Source organism: Typopeltis vanoorti, chromosome 9 (assembly GCF_054136105.1).
Source record: "Typopeltis vanoorti isolate ZY-2024b chromosome 9, IOZ_Tvanoo_1.0, whole genome shotgun sequence".
NCBI lineage: Eukaryota > Metazoa > Arthropoda > Arachnida > Uropygi > Thelyphonidae > Typopeltis > Typopeltis vanoorti.
In genome coordinates, this window is record NC_143557.1 from 125,917,434 (window position 1) to 125,933,728 (window position 16,295).

Consider the following 16,295-nt stretch of genomic DNA (forward strand, 5'->3'; position numbering starts at 1 on the left):
TCTTACTTCTCCATCTGAAACAATATTAGCCACCCAGTGGGCGGAATAGAACAATTTGAATCGCAAATTCCTTTTCTAAGAGAAACCGGCGATTTCAAGAAATATAAAACATCCCTGGAATACGAACTAACTTTTTTTTAGAAAATTGGTAAATTCCATTCGATTGAACACATAACTATTGCCAAGCTGACAAAATGCATAAACCTCGCATGTATGATGGTTGAATTCGTCTCTTTAAGCAGATAGAAATTTTATTCTATTTGCTTTTGCTATAAAGAAGAAATCTATGGAGTATAATCTTGGATTGCATTACCAAATATGGTAGAAAAGCGGTTTATTCTCTATTCTATCCCGACCCATGAAATCATATCCGCTAGTTCGCTATAATAACATCTGAAATGGTTTCGTCATAAATCTTGGGAAAACATAAGTGACAAATACTCTCCAGATAAGATCTAATATTTATTGTAGAACTGTAAGACGCTATTCATATTACAAAAACTATGAAGGAGAAAAGCTCTTGTTTATTAATGGAACAACTGGTTAAGCAGTCATTAAAAAATAATGGAAAGTGATCACAGTATACAAGATGCAAATGGTTAGAAATGAGACCATCCCTTATCAAGTAAATATGGGAGAAAACTTAGCGGTTATTCACTGTTGTTTCATAAACTAATTATGGTACATTGAACTACTATGTTAGGAGAAAAAAACATCTGACACGAACAAGTAAAAAACTAAAACCATATACATATATACACACACATGCGCGAATCTAAACTAAACAATTAAACAAATGTTATTAAGATCCTCCAACAGAAATCAATGATTCTTTATGAACACACAGTTCTCCTTATCAAAATTCTTCTTCTCCTTCGCTGAAAGACAACTAATATCCGAGATACGTCGATTGCACTGATCCCTGGCAGTGAATCAAAATCAGTGGACTTTGTCTCGTGACGAAATCTCGCAACTGTGACCCTCTGAAGAATACCCTCAAGGATCGATATACGCATGTTCAATGCATTTCCTCGTTCCAGACGTTGAAACTTTGACGTTTAATCTTGGGTTTGGCGATCAACCAATACTGTTGCGAGGTCCTCCAAGATCGACAATGTCGTCGACTCGTTCTCCTGCTGATACAAAGGATGGTTTTTCACTCCCAAATCCACCGTTCGTTCCCGATATAGCAGGATTGTCGTAAACACTACCAGAAGGCCGTTCCTCTTCGTGAGTATAGTATTGCGCCGTCTGTCTTCGATAGGCAATGATGATAACTGTAATGATGAGGACAAGGACAACGATAATGCCAATGGCCACAATCATACCAAGCTGTGAAGTATACATCAAGACACGTGGCTGTTCCAGGGGCATGTAACAAGAGGGTAAATCTTCAACAATCAGGGTGGCCAGGGCTTTCCCAGCTAAATGATCAGGATATTTACAACGTAAACAATCCTCTGGAAGATCTTCAGGAGTACATGTACTGTTGTAGGCGCCAGTCGTTTTAATCCATTGAACTAGTGGTAGAATGTCGCACTGAGTACACACCCACGGGTTACTGTTGAGCCGGATAACAGATAATAGACTCATATTGGAGAATAACTTCACAACAGTAGAATTAAATCCTGGAAGAGCATTGTTGGATATGTCCAATTCTTGGAGATCTCGGAGATTGGAAAGGTTATCAGACAAAACAGTGAGTTGGTTATGAGATATGTTCAACACCTTCAAACCCAGAGAGGTGAAAAACAGGTCTTCTGGTAGAATACTCAATTGGATTCCTGACATGATGAGTACTTTGATTTTACGTAGAGATGGAAGGGTGAACACAGCACTGCTATCATCGACAAAAGGATTAAAGCTGATATTGAAGGATTCCAACGAGTGGACCACAGGATCTAATACTTCGCTACTTATATCGGTGAGTTGGTTGAAAGATAGATCAAGAGAACTGATGGAAGTATTGCAGAAGGCACAAGAAGACAGTGACGAAAGTGTGTTTTTCGATAAACCAAGGTGATCTAAGACGTGGCCGTCGAAGGTATTTTCAACAATTTCTTCAAGACGATTCCCATCTAAATGCAAGATACGAAGCTGCTTTAAATGTCGAAATTCTTCTGGAGCCAGACTAAAGATGTAATTGTCTCTGAGATCCAGTTCTTCAAGATGAGGAAGCTGCTGATAGAGAAGAGAATGGATGCGAGAAAGAGTGCAATCTGCAAGTCGAAGAGTTCTTAAGTTTCTGACATCTTGCAAATTCTCTGGATCAATGTTTCTTAAAGCATTTCCACTAAGGTCTAAATATTCCAGCTGAGGAAGCAAGTAAAAGAAACGAGGAACAAGGATTTGAAGATGGTTTCTAGCAAGGGACAGGTAGACCAAACTAGCCAGATGCCGAAAGGGGGCAGACGGAGTTGCTGCGATGTTATTATCACTGAGATCAAGATGTTTCAGGCTCTTTAGCCCATTAAAATCTGATTCCTGGAGGAAGTGGATTGCATTGTGACTCAGATCAAGAAGACGTAAACGTCTTCCTGGCCAGAAGGAACTGTCTCCAATAGCAGGAACATTGGAGCGGGTAATACGAACTTCTTCTAGTTGATGGAACTTAAGGAAGATCCTTCCGATAGTCAAGTTGTTGGGGTTGTTTTCTGAAGAGGTAATGGTAAGTACGTGAGTATTGACATCCATTTCCAGAGTTGGGATTCTGATCATCCCTCCTTTATCACAGACTACCGTCTTACGACCATGCTTCAAGGCACAACGACACACTTTCGGACATTTGGCGTCTCCTTGGGAAGCCGTGAGCAGCAGAATGATGACCGTAAGTACCAACATGGCAGGACAATGAACACTAAAAAGAAAAGAAAGAACCTTATTTTTTTTTTAAATTTTAATATTGAAATAACAGGTTTTCAGCAAGAAATAATACACATCTGTTTTTTTTTAATAATTCAGAATATAAATGTGCGAAAAATTAGTAACTCCCATGCTCATATAAGCTACATCCCCTTCAGTCAAATTTGATATAATTTTTAATGAATTTTTCCTTGAAACAGATTATTATTATTTTTATTATTTTATTTATTTATTTTATTTTTTATTTATTTTTTGTTTTGTTTTGTAACTGGCATTATTTTACATCCTCTAGAGGTCGCTCATAACGTGTTTACATCATTTGCTGTGCGAATTATGTCAATAAAAAACAATAATAATAACCTTGTCGCGTGTAACACGTGGTTCACATAATTTTATTAAGGAATGGTAAAAACATGTTTTGCAATAGTTCAGAATATAATGTTGCGAAAAAGAAGTGACCCCACCTGCTCATATCAGTTATGATAATTATTTAAAACTATATCAAAATTGATATACTGTAGTTTTAAATAATATTTCCCGTGAATTTTTTTTTCTCAACTGGCATTTTATATCTCCGCTAGAGGCCGCTCGAAACGTGTTTACTTGCTTGCTGAGTAAATTATTCAGTCCATTTCAAAATATTAATAATAATAAAAGTTGCGTGACACGTGTCTTGGGGAATAAAATGAAGTCAAGTTACCAGACGATTTCCGGTGGCTTGCTCAGATTGTGTAGAGATATAGAGACAGAAAAGAATCGTATTCATTGAGGTGGAACGTCTGAGACAGCTCTGGTGAAATAATTGATAACAGCCGTAACCTTGTACTAGTCAGTGAAACAATTTCAAGTTTGTTAACATTCCTGATGGACGATATTAAATCTCGAATGACCCATGTTTGACAAGACCACAACATCGAACAGACAGACGGATCGTTCTCAATCGCGTTTTAATCCGAAAAGACGATGGGAAAGGTCGCTGAGAGTATCGTAAAGGAGATATATAATAACAGTAGTCACTATTATTCTCAGTAGAAATTGCATAGAAATGTCTTCCATATTGTTCTTCAAGATGTTTCGCTTTCTTAACCATCGGAGCAATTTTACAATTTTACTTTTATCAGGGTTTTAGATTAAATCCAACAGAAATAATTTAAGGGAAAAAAAAAAAGAAGATTCACAGGTTACTGTATGGGAATATGTTTGTAGTAATATTTGTTGTAAAGTAATATAAGAACTAATTGTTGCAATAAACAATTAGTTCTTATCTAGTATTCTCATTATCGCTGATTATAATAAATAAATAAAAAAAGAAGCAGACTACTCAAGACTTTTGTTCGACACTAAATAGATTAATTTTTGTCTTGTCAGTCATGAACACTGATTGCCATATTGGCTAATTTCTGAAGATTAAAAAAGTGTGTGTAGTTAATGCAATTTGAAAGTTCATTAATGTATTATAATTTCAGATTTAATAATTATTAATAATGCGGTAAAAAAAAAAAAAAACAGTGGGATGGTACAGTATTCAAGAAATTATATTTTTATATGTCGATATTATATTCAAACGTGAAAACAGAAGTTTGGGAATGTTGCATAGTCACAGAACTAATATTGGTTAAAAGAATAGCTTTAAAATAGAATCACCAAACAGACATTTATTTATTAATTACATAATTTAAATGTAGATGACTATCATCAGCTGGTGCAAACCACCACCCTGTAATTGGAGACTTAAAACTGCTTGAAAAGATAATATGCTTAGTCTCTACAGTATCTTCGTCTATATCACTCGGTATAGACGAAGACTTTTAGTAAGCCCTGGGTTCGATTCCCGTCCAATACCTTTATCTAGTCTCTTCGACTAAAGGTGAATTAGCCGGTCTCATACGGAAATAGAAGATTTTTCACCCGGAAACTCAGGTGTTTTCTTGCCTCAGAACAGGCAAACCTGCCCATGAACACACATGGATTTGCTATCAAAAAATACATACTTAAAATTCCTCAATGGAGGGCTCAACCAGCCTTCAGGGACGGATGAGGAAATTTGGGGGATTACCATACGACACCAACACATGGGACTAATGCACAATGAATTTGAATTCCATCATGACCATGGCTGTTTGTGAAATGCCCTTTGTTTAGAGATGAAGTTCATTATCAGGTGGGAGACTGCTGTCATGCTGACAGGAGGCGTGAAGTGGCTTAAAAAAATTCAGTGTTTGGTCTATAGGACGGGGTATCCGAATTATGTATGAATAAATAAATAAAAAATCTCTTAAGCAATCCTCACGGTACTACTGAGTGGTTAGCTTATCCGCTATCCAGCCAGCAGGCTGCGAGTTCGTAGCCTGTTATGAGGATAGATGTGTTTGTCTAGGAGGGAGATGAATTTCTTCGCCCAGTGTTAGACCACCAGTGTGTTTACTGGAGGCCTGGAGTGGCTTGTAAAAGTTCATTGTTTGGTCTCTTGAGCTGGTGTCAGAATTTTTTGCCTTGTATATTTATATTGGTGAAGTAGTAGAATTTTATTTACAGAATTAAATGTGTTATGGATGTTCTGGAAATTTGATAATTTTCTTCATTTAGACGTTCTTACTCAATGCGTTATTTAAACAGTAAAAATCAATATTTATTCAGTACATACAGCATTACGTCACATTTTGCATTTAATACAGTACAAAAATTTATTGGCAAAATAATTGTAATATTGTTATCACAAAAATAATATGGTGTTTAAATTCTGAATTCCTGAGAAAACTAAAAGGATTTTGCATTTGTTAATCGTATATTAAAATAATAAATGGTAAAAATTTGGAACTTTCAATTACAGATTCAATATTTCTTAATTATCTAGTATAGCAACTTCAATCTCATTATTAATGAGATTATTATTTCCTATTCCGTGACAGTTCCAAAGAGTTCAAGAACTCATCGCAAGAGGGCACTGTATTCACACACCCTACATTTACACTACTTAATCCTCCATCTCGCACCATACCACTGCCAGACCAAAACACCACACCATTTGCCACTTACTAGTAGTATTTTATCTGAAATTGTCGTGTGTTTTCAGGCAGATTTTCCCATATGTAGGATTAAAAAAAAAAAAAAAAAAAAGTCAGTTGGAGGTAAAAAAAAAAAAAAAAAAAAAAAAAAAAAAAAAAAAAAAAAATCCTGCTACCTCCGTATGAGATCGGCTAACTCAGTTTCAAATAAATAATAAATAAAATATCAAATAAAATAAAATATAAAATATCTCATGTCACGACGACAACGAGATCTATTGAATCGAAGGAAGCAATTTTCGCTCCTTGATGATGATGCAATACATTTTTAGATAAATAAATGCAAACAGAAACAAACAAAGCCTTATAATCCTTATAAGGACTGGCTTAAAGGGGCAAAGCAATAATGCTTTTTATCTTCCCGTTATCTGTAGAGGACAGTGTAGGGATAAGGTGTTCTTGAGCTATTAAAGCTCTGATCATGGCAGAAGGGTAACAGCAATAGCCGAGCCTCAGTTAGAACTTCATTGGCTACAGCGTTACCCTTCTGCCATGATCAGAGCTTTAATAGCTCAAGAACACCTTATCCCTACTTTCTTATTATTCAGAAACAAACAAAGCATAACTTGATCTCATTCTAATATATTAGTATTTATTCATTTAAAAGGTGTTATTGAAAAGAATAGTAATAAATTATTTTTTTTCAGAAATTTCTTTAGTACATAAATTTTAAATCTATTATTACTGTTGTTAAATATTTTAATAACGGTTTTATATTGTTTTGTTATGTAATGATTAAGAATGTCATCAAATCGTCTTTGAAGAATACATTTAAAACATTCTTAGCTGATATACGAACCAGCCGATGGTATCATCAGTATTTCACTTCTCTCACTGCTATTTTTCTGGAAGGGCAGAAGGAGGCAATCCTTCTGCCATTCCCACTATCTTTCTGGCCTCTCATGTTGTCAAACGTTTCTTCCTAGCGTCCAACGTGAGTCATTAGCAATTACAGAGGTAGGTTCCAATACAAAAGGAAGACTGAATCTACAATCGACATCTATATCAATATCAATGAAAAAAAAAAAGACATGAATCATGAAAGAAAAAAAAACATTGAAAAATAAAATGTTCTTATTAAACCTTCACTAGAATATCCAGTCAACAAGCTTTGTGAAGGGAAATAGGAGAGAATTCAATCCCCAAATAATAGTGGTCAGTGTCAAAAAAAAAAAATTAATTAATTAAATTAAATTAAATTAACAAAAGAAGAATATTTTAAATGATAATTCCGCCCACGAAAGGAACATTTTGAAGACGTGGCGAATACGTTACCACGTAGCTACAGATAACCAACACTTTTATTCATACTGGCAAAAACTATCATGTCCCCCCCCCCACCACCACCACGGTTGCTGATAGGGAATTCACAGTTTATTGTTGCCTTGGAAGATCGTATAATTTCAAATCCGTTTTATGACTATGAGTAACGAACACATCATATTTCTTTTTTTATTTTATTAATACTGACAAAAGTATATCAATAAAGATAAATTAAATATCCAGATGGGGAAAAAATGAAAAACAATTAATAGATAAGGGAAAAGGAACTGTTCAGAGCCAAAAATACATGGAAGAAAGATTCTTTTAAGCCATGTGCTATTAATTATACAGAGGGGAAGGGGGGTGAATTACTAATTTACACTAAAGGGAATGAAGACGGTAGTCAATGAAGCACGTGCCTTATCAAACAGCTCATTGAAGATAATAATTCCTATGATCTTAATAAAGAAGTTATTCCTTTTAACAGCAATAAATTATTGTTCTGTTTACCATTATTTAATTTTTAGCTTTTCTTTTTAATTTATTTATCTTGTTATCGGTATCAATGGTACCACATATTGGAACATTTTTCATACATCCCCAAAAATATTTTAAATACTTTAGTTTTATTTTATTTTTTTTGTTTATATGCTGGGAAAATCATGAACAAGCGATGATAATAATATGATGGGCCACAGAACACACTCAATTAACAGACAAAGATACTATAAGTGAATGGTAGATGGCGTTGAGAAAATATGCGTTATGTAGTATGTAAATTGTGATTATGTTGTGGATAGAGTCTTCCCGCGATGAGTCCTTCGACCTTTGTGGCGTTAAGTTGTAAGTTATTAATCGTGAGCTTAAACCTGAGCCTAAATACAGATTTGGAACTGGAATTCTACCTTAAAAATCCTTTCCTGAATTAGTCAAATTTTGTGTCCGAGATTTGACAATGAAAAAAAAAAAAAATTAAACGCTAGTTATTTATTATTGCTATTTACCATATGAGAAGTTAATGAGTAGTACTGATTTAATAACTTTAATAAATCCTTCTACATTAGTCTTAAAATAAATTTCATTGGATATTTCTGATATAAACATTTCAGCAAGAAAGAATTTCTATCTATTATTCTTCATTAACATTAATAAAAAATATTGTAATTAAGAAATAAGAGAGGGCGCCACATAATATAGTTTTTTAAATGACTATATTTACCTTTGTCGATTTGTTTTCGTAATGTAAACTGAAGTTGACGTTCCTTCTTTTTCTTGAACCATTAGGTCAAGTCATAAATTTTTACGATCCTGTTTGTGATACTTAAAGTTTTCCTGTTTACACTTTGCAGAAACACCTATTAGTCTTGCTCAAGCGCAGCAAGGAATTAAACATTAACAGCTAAGTTAGGCTTAATGCTTCCAGTGACCGCAAGAGGTCATCAAAATAATGTATACGGCACTTGAACAGACAAGGATGTCGAACAATGATTTTAATCACTTACGTAAATGAAGTATTTTCCTTGTTTACACACAATCTATTCAGCTCTCAAGAATAATTAATATATAATAATTAATGAAATTAAATACTATTGCTAATAATTTTATGATTAATATATTATGCTTATTATTCCTCATTAAATTATTAATATTATATGAACACCTTGTAAAATTTTCGATGTTTCTCTTTGAAGAGATATTTAAAACAGTTCGTGTTCCAAATTCTAAATATATTCAATTGAAGAGTAATATTCTTTTCAATTTAGTTTACTCCTGTATGTATTAAAATATCTAAAAAATCTAAATTCTCGTTGCCGTGTTTGTGTACCTTCACCATTTAAACAGTACCCGAAAACTTGTCGGATCGGATACTTACCCGAATAAGAGCCTACCGTTCACCGGACTTCCCGTCATAGTGCACTGCTTAATCATGTCATACTGAAGGCAAACAAACCCTGTATCGTACCTATCCCAGATAGTGAACCTAGTCCAGAAGCGTGACACTACTTCCTCTATATATTCGGAACATAAGGGCAGGATAAGTAAGGTAGGTACAGCTCCGCCCTTTATGCTCACGAGCGTCCTGCTCAGGTTGTTACACCAGAGACAAGGTGTGCTTTAGTTGGGTCAATCCTAAAAAACCTGTCCGAGTTGTTTCAAATTGCCTGAGTGGATTGACTGATATCTGCAAGTTGAAAAGCAGAGTGATGACGTCATAAACGGTGTTTATGGAACTGAATCATTAATTAAAAATCAATTGACGAGAAAGAGGTGTTCATTGCGGTGGGGGGGTCACATTCACTCATCGTTGCCTCCCCTTCCCCCTTCCATTGCATGGCTGTCAATGCGTCGCGTAATAAATCTGACCAGAGAACGTCTTCCAAAGACTTCATGAATTACTTGTAAATACCTTCCCGCACAGGCCAGAGACCTGCAAATGTGAAAATATTGATCCCATTTCCCTGACTGAGGCGGAATCCCTCATTTCCGTGACTTGATCTATTTGGTCACGTGTTCTATAAAGAATTCATTAAAGTCTGACAGACGCTATGCACGGAAGATGCTTCAACTGTTTTATTATGTTCGTGGGCTGCTGACAAGACTTTTTTTTTTTTAATTCTCTCTCTCTTTCTCTCTCCAGTGGAATTTCTGCAAAATTACTTAAAAACTTTCTTTCAGTTTCAAAAGCCCAGTAATAGATTTTGGAAATATTTTCACGTTAAACCAACTTTGATTTAAATAAACTCCACCTTAATAATGTTGGAGAGAAATGAGCTAGGGTAGAAAATGCACTCTGTTAGAGAGTACTAATGATTTCAATTTAAATATATTCAAATACTGACCTTCGTTAAGTGTTTTTTTTTTTTTATTTCGTTACAAAATATATTCTTTACTCTTAGTTATTTGACATATTTTTAATTACAAATATGGGTTCTAGCAGTCTGAAAAACACTTTTAATACATATCCCAACCCCCCCTCCAAAAAAATAAAGAAAGAAAGAAACAGACTGATCCCATATTGTAAGTAGAGAAAGACTATACACCACTCGATGTTACCCCCGTACAGTAATAATAATAATATGTAAAAATAATAAAACCCGATATATCTGCGACTATCAGAGAGGTTATGGGTGTGATCTTAAATCTCATATGTCCGTAAAGAAAATAGGCAAGATAGCTCGTATATCAGTATAGACAATCTCAGCGGTTTGTAAAAGATTGATGGCACTAGGGATTGTGTAACTAGAAAAAAGAATTTTCGTGGAAAATATACTCAATGATTGGAATAAGAAAAAAAATATTGAAAAAATAGCGCAGAAACCAGATAAGAGTCCCAGTGGAAACTGCTAGAGACTTCATTGTGGAACATAGATGGCAATATCACCATGAGTGAAATAACTGGTGATAAAAAAAACCTGTGACCACCATAGAGTTTGAAACCTCGTCGTGGAGGCATTCCATGCTTGCTGAACACCGGTTAAGTAGATAGACTTTTGTAAATAGTAGTTGGTACACAAGTAACTACAACCATATTATTATTATTATTTTATTCACATAATTGATATACAGTCAAAACAAGATATCATATAAACAAAAATTTGACTAGTGATACAGAACAATTCAGATTCTACCCAAGAATCTAAGAATAGTCCGTCAGGTAGCGTCGTAAAATATGGACTGTTCCAAGTAATGCTGGTTTTGTAGGTCATACGGGGTCACTTCGTTGATGTTTAATTGCTGTAAATAGTTGGACAGCTTCTTTGAAGTTGCACCAAGTGCACCGATAACTGTTGGGATGACTTTGGTGTGTTTAAGCCACAGCCGGCCAACTTCGATTGCCAGATCTCGATATTTCCAGTTCTTTGTTGTTAATGTTGTTATCACTGGATATTGCGATATCAATAATCCAAACCTGTCGATGTTCGATAATTGTGATGTCAGTTCTATTGTGTTCCAAATGCCAATCAGTTTGCATTCTAAAGTCCCAGAGAATTTTTGCTGTTTCGTTTTCCAATACTACCTGTGTTTTATGCTGCAACCAGTTATCAGAAGTAGGAAAGGCATATTTTTTGCATACATGCCAATGAATTATTTTGGCCACTTGATCATGACGGTATTTATAGTCAGTTTGAGCTATTTTGCTGCAGGCACTGATTAGATGTTTTACAGTCTCATCTTTCTGATCGCATAATCTGCATTTGCTGCTATTATTGATATTCACATTTTTTTGCTTTGATTGCATTAGTTTATAATGCCAGTTCTTGAGCTGCTAAAATAAATGCTTCTGTTTCTTTCTTAATGTATCCGTATTGTAGCCATTGCCACGTCTTGTACACAATTTTGTCCTCAGTATCTCGAAGAAATTGACCATGCAAGAGTTTATTTTTCCAGCGCACATATCGGTTATTTTGTTGTTCCTTTTTGTAATCGGATTTGTTTCCTGTTGCTTTTAGAAGGCCCTCTTGTGTAATTGCTTGAAGCATTGGCTCAGAGCTATTGTCGATGTAACTTCTAAACCAATTTCTTCTTCTTCCATAGTCTGTCTCACTTGCAGCAGACCCCGTCCACCTATTTTCCTCGGTAGGTACAACCCCTCAACATCACTTCGTGGATATAATGCATGATGCATAGTCATTACTTTTCTAGTTTGGGATCCATTTTATCTTCTTTTGTCCAATCTATTATGACAGCTGTGTATCGGATCACTGGTATAGCCCAAGAATTCATTACTCTAATAATTGTGTTTAATCCATTTAGTTTTGTTTTCAGAATTTTTCTAACCCTTTTGATGTATTCTGATGCTGCCTGTTGTTTAACTTTCGAGTGGAGGATATTGACTTCTAATATTCCTAGGTATTTATAGTGTTCGTCAGCTGAAATTGCTTTTATATATTTCTCTTGATCAAAATTAAAACTGCTAGTGTCATTAATTTTTCCTCGTTTAATAGATAAAATTGCGCATTTATCTAAACCAAATTCCATTTTGATGTCCTGACTGAAAATACGAACTGTGTTCAATAAAGAATCTATTTGCTACGCCGATTTCCATATAACTTCAAGTCATTCATATACAACAGATGGGAAATTTTAATATTATATTTAGGAATTTCATATCCAAGTTTTGTTTTCTTCAGAATCATAGACAAAGGTATCAAAGAAATGTTGAAGATCAATTTGGAAAATTCCATGTTTAATACTGATATCTCCAAATCGTTCATTATTCACTATTAAGGTTGTTTTCCATGATTTCATAGCAGCAGCCTATTAAAAACTATTATTCCTGTGACCACCGTAGAGTTTGAAACCTCGTCGAGGAGGCATTCCATGCTTGCTGAACAGCGGCTAAGCAGATATTCTTTTGTAAATAGTAGTAAGTACACAAGTACCTACAACCATATGATTATTATTATTATTATTATTATTATTATTATTATTATTATTATTATTATTATTACACTAATATACACATCACAAATCACCAGCATCCAATACCTACATCCCATCCATAAACAGTAACAACATAAATAGTGAAGGCTAATCCCATCTCTTCATAAAAGCTAACCCAAGCTTCGAAGTAGGTGGGATTAACTCGCCTCACTCATCCACACGTAATTCTCACAATCAAAGACTGCAAATGATGTAACAAAACAGTCAGTACGGTGTATAATAATAATGAAGATAGTGATATAAAAAAAGTATATGAATTTGTATCCAAAGAAAAAAAATATTGAAAAGAAATGTGCCTTAAACTGCGTATAGTATAATGTATAGAGCATCAAGTGTAATATGCATTAATTGTAAATATGTAAATACTCTGTACGATGAAAATAGAAAAATTGTTATTTTATACACAATGTGTAAACATGCAAAAAAATATCTATAATAATCATTTGTATGTAATTTATCTGATTCATTATCATATTATTATTATTATTCAAAAATTCCATGTAATCTTCATTGTTAATATTAGAAGAACACCTGTTGTAAATATAGATGCAATAAAGTATTATTATCAAAATTTTAATTGAAATGCAATGTAGAAAATGAATCACATATGCAGCACATAGTTCTGAATTTTGTAAAAATTACAAGTTGGAATGTCACTAAAGACGATTATCTTAATTATGTAAATATTTCAGAAGAAAAAAAAATTATTATTATCAAAGGATGAGTATAACCAGGGCTCTGTTCATTTATATTGGTCACACATAAAGATAAAATGCTTTACGACGATTAATTGCTAATGAATTGAAGGAACAAGAAAAATCTTGCCACTTCAGCCATACTTAACATTGCATTATAATGTTGTGCCTGTCTCGAATATTCTAGCATTAGTTTCTTTTTTTATATACTGAGTTAGTTTCTTTTTTTATATACTGAGTTAGTTTCTTTTTTTATATAAGGAGGTATATACTTTTTTATATACCTCCTTATTTTGAAGTCCTACGTTAAGTAGGTTTATTTCATATTTTGTCAATTTCTACTCATAAAAATTAGAGAAGGAACTCGCAAATTATGATCAATAATAATAAAATGAGATTTCAATTCTGTGTTGTGTTCACATCAAAGTTCCGTCTATCTCTCTTCCTTAGGGTCTCTTACTATAAGTGTTTGAGCCAAGGTTTAAGTAGTTTAAAAACTACCAGCACATATCTCTGCAAGGTATTCATTTTTAGAATAGATCATAATAATTTTGACTCCTTTAATTCAATTCATTTATTGACTGAATAAAAACAACGATAAAATAATATTGATGTGATCAATGTTTTTCTTAGCGGCTGTTTAGTTGGAGGTACCTTCCATGGCGATATATTGGTAGGAGAAAAGGCCATTATAATAGAATCAATTCTAGTCACTAACTAGAGAAATTTTTTCTAGGCTTTTTTGTTATTATTGTTCCGGGCAACTCCAAGGAGTCGACAGACTCATCGAGGGAGGCCCTAACATCATGTCAAGAACAACTATTCCACATTGACACAGTATCTATCATACCTTGCCTTGAGCTCATTCATGGTCGTAGCACCCACAACAGACTCTGGAAGCTTATTCCACTCATTCACCACTCTCCAAGTAAAAAACCTAGCTCTAACACCCTTGTCAACCACGCTCTTGCCCAGCTTCCATTCATGGCCCCTAGTCCTCCCACCACCAGTCATATTTTCAAAAATATCTTCTGGATCAATCTTATAGAAACTCTTCAGTAATTTGAATGTCTCAATCATATCACCCCTCCTTCGCCTATCGTCCAATCTCTGCAACCCACAAATCTTCAACCTATTCTCATAAGGTTCATTCCACACACCTGCTATCTTCTTGATCACTCGTTTCTGGATCCTCTCCACTTCCTCCCCATCACGAAGAAACCCTGTTGCCCATAACTGGGAACAGTAGTCCAGATGGGGTCTTATCAAGGCTCGATACAGAGGAACAACAACTTGTTTGTCTCTGCGTGTTAAAGTATTTTTCAGAAGCCAAGTGATTTGATGAGCTGATTTAGTCACTTTTGCAATGTGCCCTCTAAACTTCAACTCCCTATCCACCAACACTCCCAAATCCCTGGCCTCAGCAATCTCCTGGAGTACGGTTCCACCAATGCGATATACTGCTGCTATTCTTTTCACCCCAAAGTGCATAACCTTACACTTTGCCACATTAAATTGACATCCATTTTTCCTAGCCCAGTCCTCCAAACTATCCAAATCATCCTGTACAATTTTGACATCCTGTGCACTCACAATTGCTCTACCCAACTTTGCATCATCAGCAAACAAGTGAACACTTCCTCTCAAATCCTTTCCTATATCATTGTTGAACAAATTGAAAAGCAGTGGTCCAAGAACAGAGCTCTGCGGCACACCACTAGTCACAAGCCGTCTTTTAGACTCCACTCCTGCATAAATCACTCTCTGGTATCTCTCCTTCAACCACCCTCCTATCCATCTCACCAACCCTATATCTATCCTCATCTGCTCCAGTTTACTGATTACGGTTCCATGTGGTATCCTGTCAAAGGCCTTGGCAAGGTCCAGTAGTATCACTGTAAACCCCTTACCCCTATCCAGTTCAGCCGTCACTGTGTTATAAAACGTGAGCAGTTACTGAGGCATGATCTACCCTTCACAAAACCATGTTGTCCTCCATACAATATCCCATTTTCATCTATCCAATCCTGTATTCTTTTCTTGACTAATTTCTCTAAGACCTTGACAATGATTCCTGATATGCTAATCGTCCTAATTTACAACAGCAGTCTTGGAACCACCTTTATGCAGCGGAACTATTTTGCCCTCTTTTCACCCCCTCGGGACTAACCCAGACCCGAGACTCAAATTAAACAAAATGGTCAAGGGTACTGACAATTCTTTAGCTGCTTCTTGTACGACACGAGCTGGTATACCATCCAATCCCACGGATGTATTGACATTGAGGTTATGCAATACACTACTCACCTCCACTTCATTCACCACAATTCCCGTATAATCTACTGGTTTATTCGTTTCTGCAATGTCACCACCTGGATGATATATACTTGCAAAGTGCTCACTCAGTAACTCAACTATATCAACTGATTCAGTTACCTCCCTACCATCGGCATTCTTTGAAATCATTCTGCCATGTACATTTTTCCTTTTACTTGCTACATATCTAAAAAACTGTTTAGGATTCTCTTTAGCCTGCATGGCCAATGTTCTTTCGTAATCCTTTTTTGCTTTTCTTACCACACTCGTTACCCTTCTGGCCTGCGCTTTATACCGTTCATGTGGCTGCCGGTCACCTTTCTCCTTAAATTTCCTCCATAGTTGTTTCTTTTTTTGCAGCTCAAGCTTAATGGTGTTATTCATCCATTTAACCCCTGCTTGATTTATTATTCGGACTCTAGGTATACAGTCAGCCATTGCTTTATGCAAACACTTCTTAACTGCCTCCCATGCACTATCAACTTCTAGGCCTTGCAGTTGTACATGCCATGGCATTGAACCAATCAAACTCCTAAGCTTGTCATACTTTCCAGCCCGATAATTCCACATGTACCCTGTCTTAATTGAAAATTCCACACCTTTAGCCACCTCCCAAGTCAAGACCCTATGATCACTCTCACCAATTGGT

The 16,295-nt window shown here is 35.2% G+C and overlaps 1 protein-coding gene across 1 annotated transcript; it reads right to left on the reverse strand.

Annotated features, from left to right (window-relative positions):
• Positions 1-1,077: 1,077 nt before the first annotated feature.
• On the reverse strand, positions 1,078-8,543 carry LOC150103509 (uncharacterized). Its single transcript, XM_090398491.1, has 2 exons — positions 8,410-8,543; positions 1,078-2,857 (listed from the first exon to the last, which is right to left on the reverse strand). The coding sequence occupies exons 1-2, from the start codon at positions 8,469-8,471 to the stop codon at positions 1,078-1,080; spliced, it is 1,842 nt and encodes a 613-aa protein (XP_090254617.1). The 5' UTR covers positions 8,472-8,543.
• Between the last annotated feature and the right edge of the window lie 7,752 nt (positions 8,544-16,295).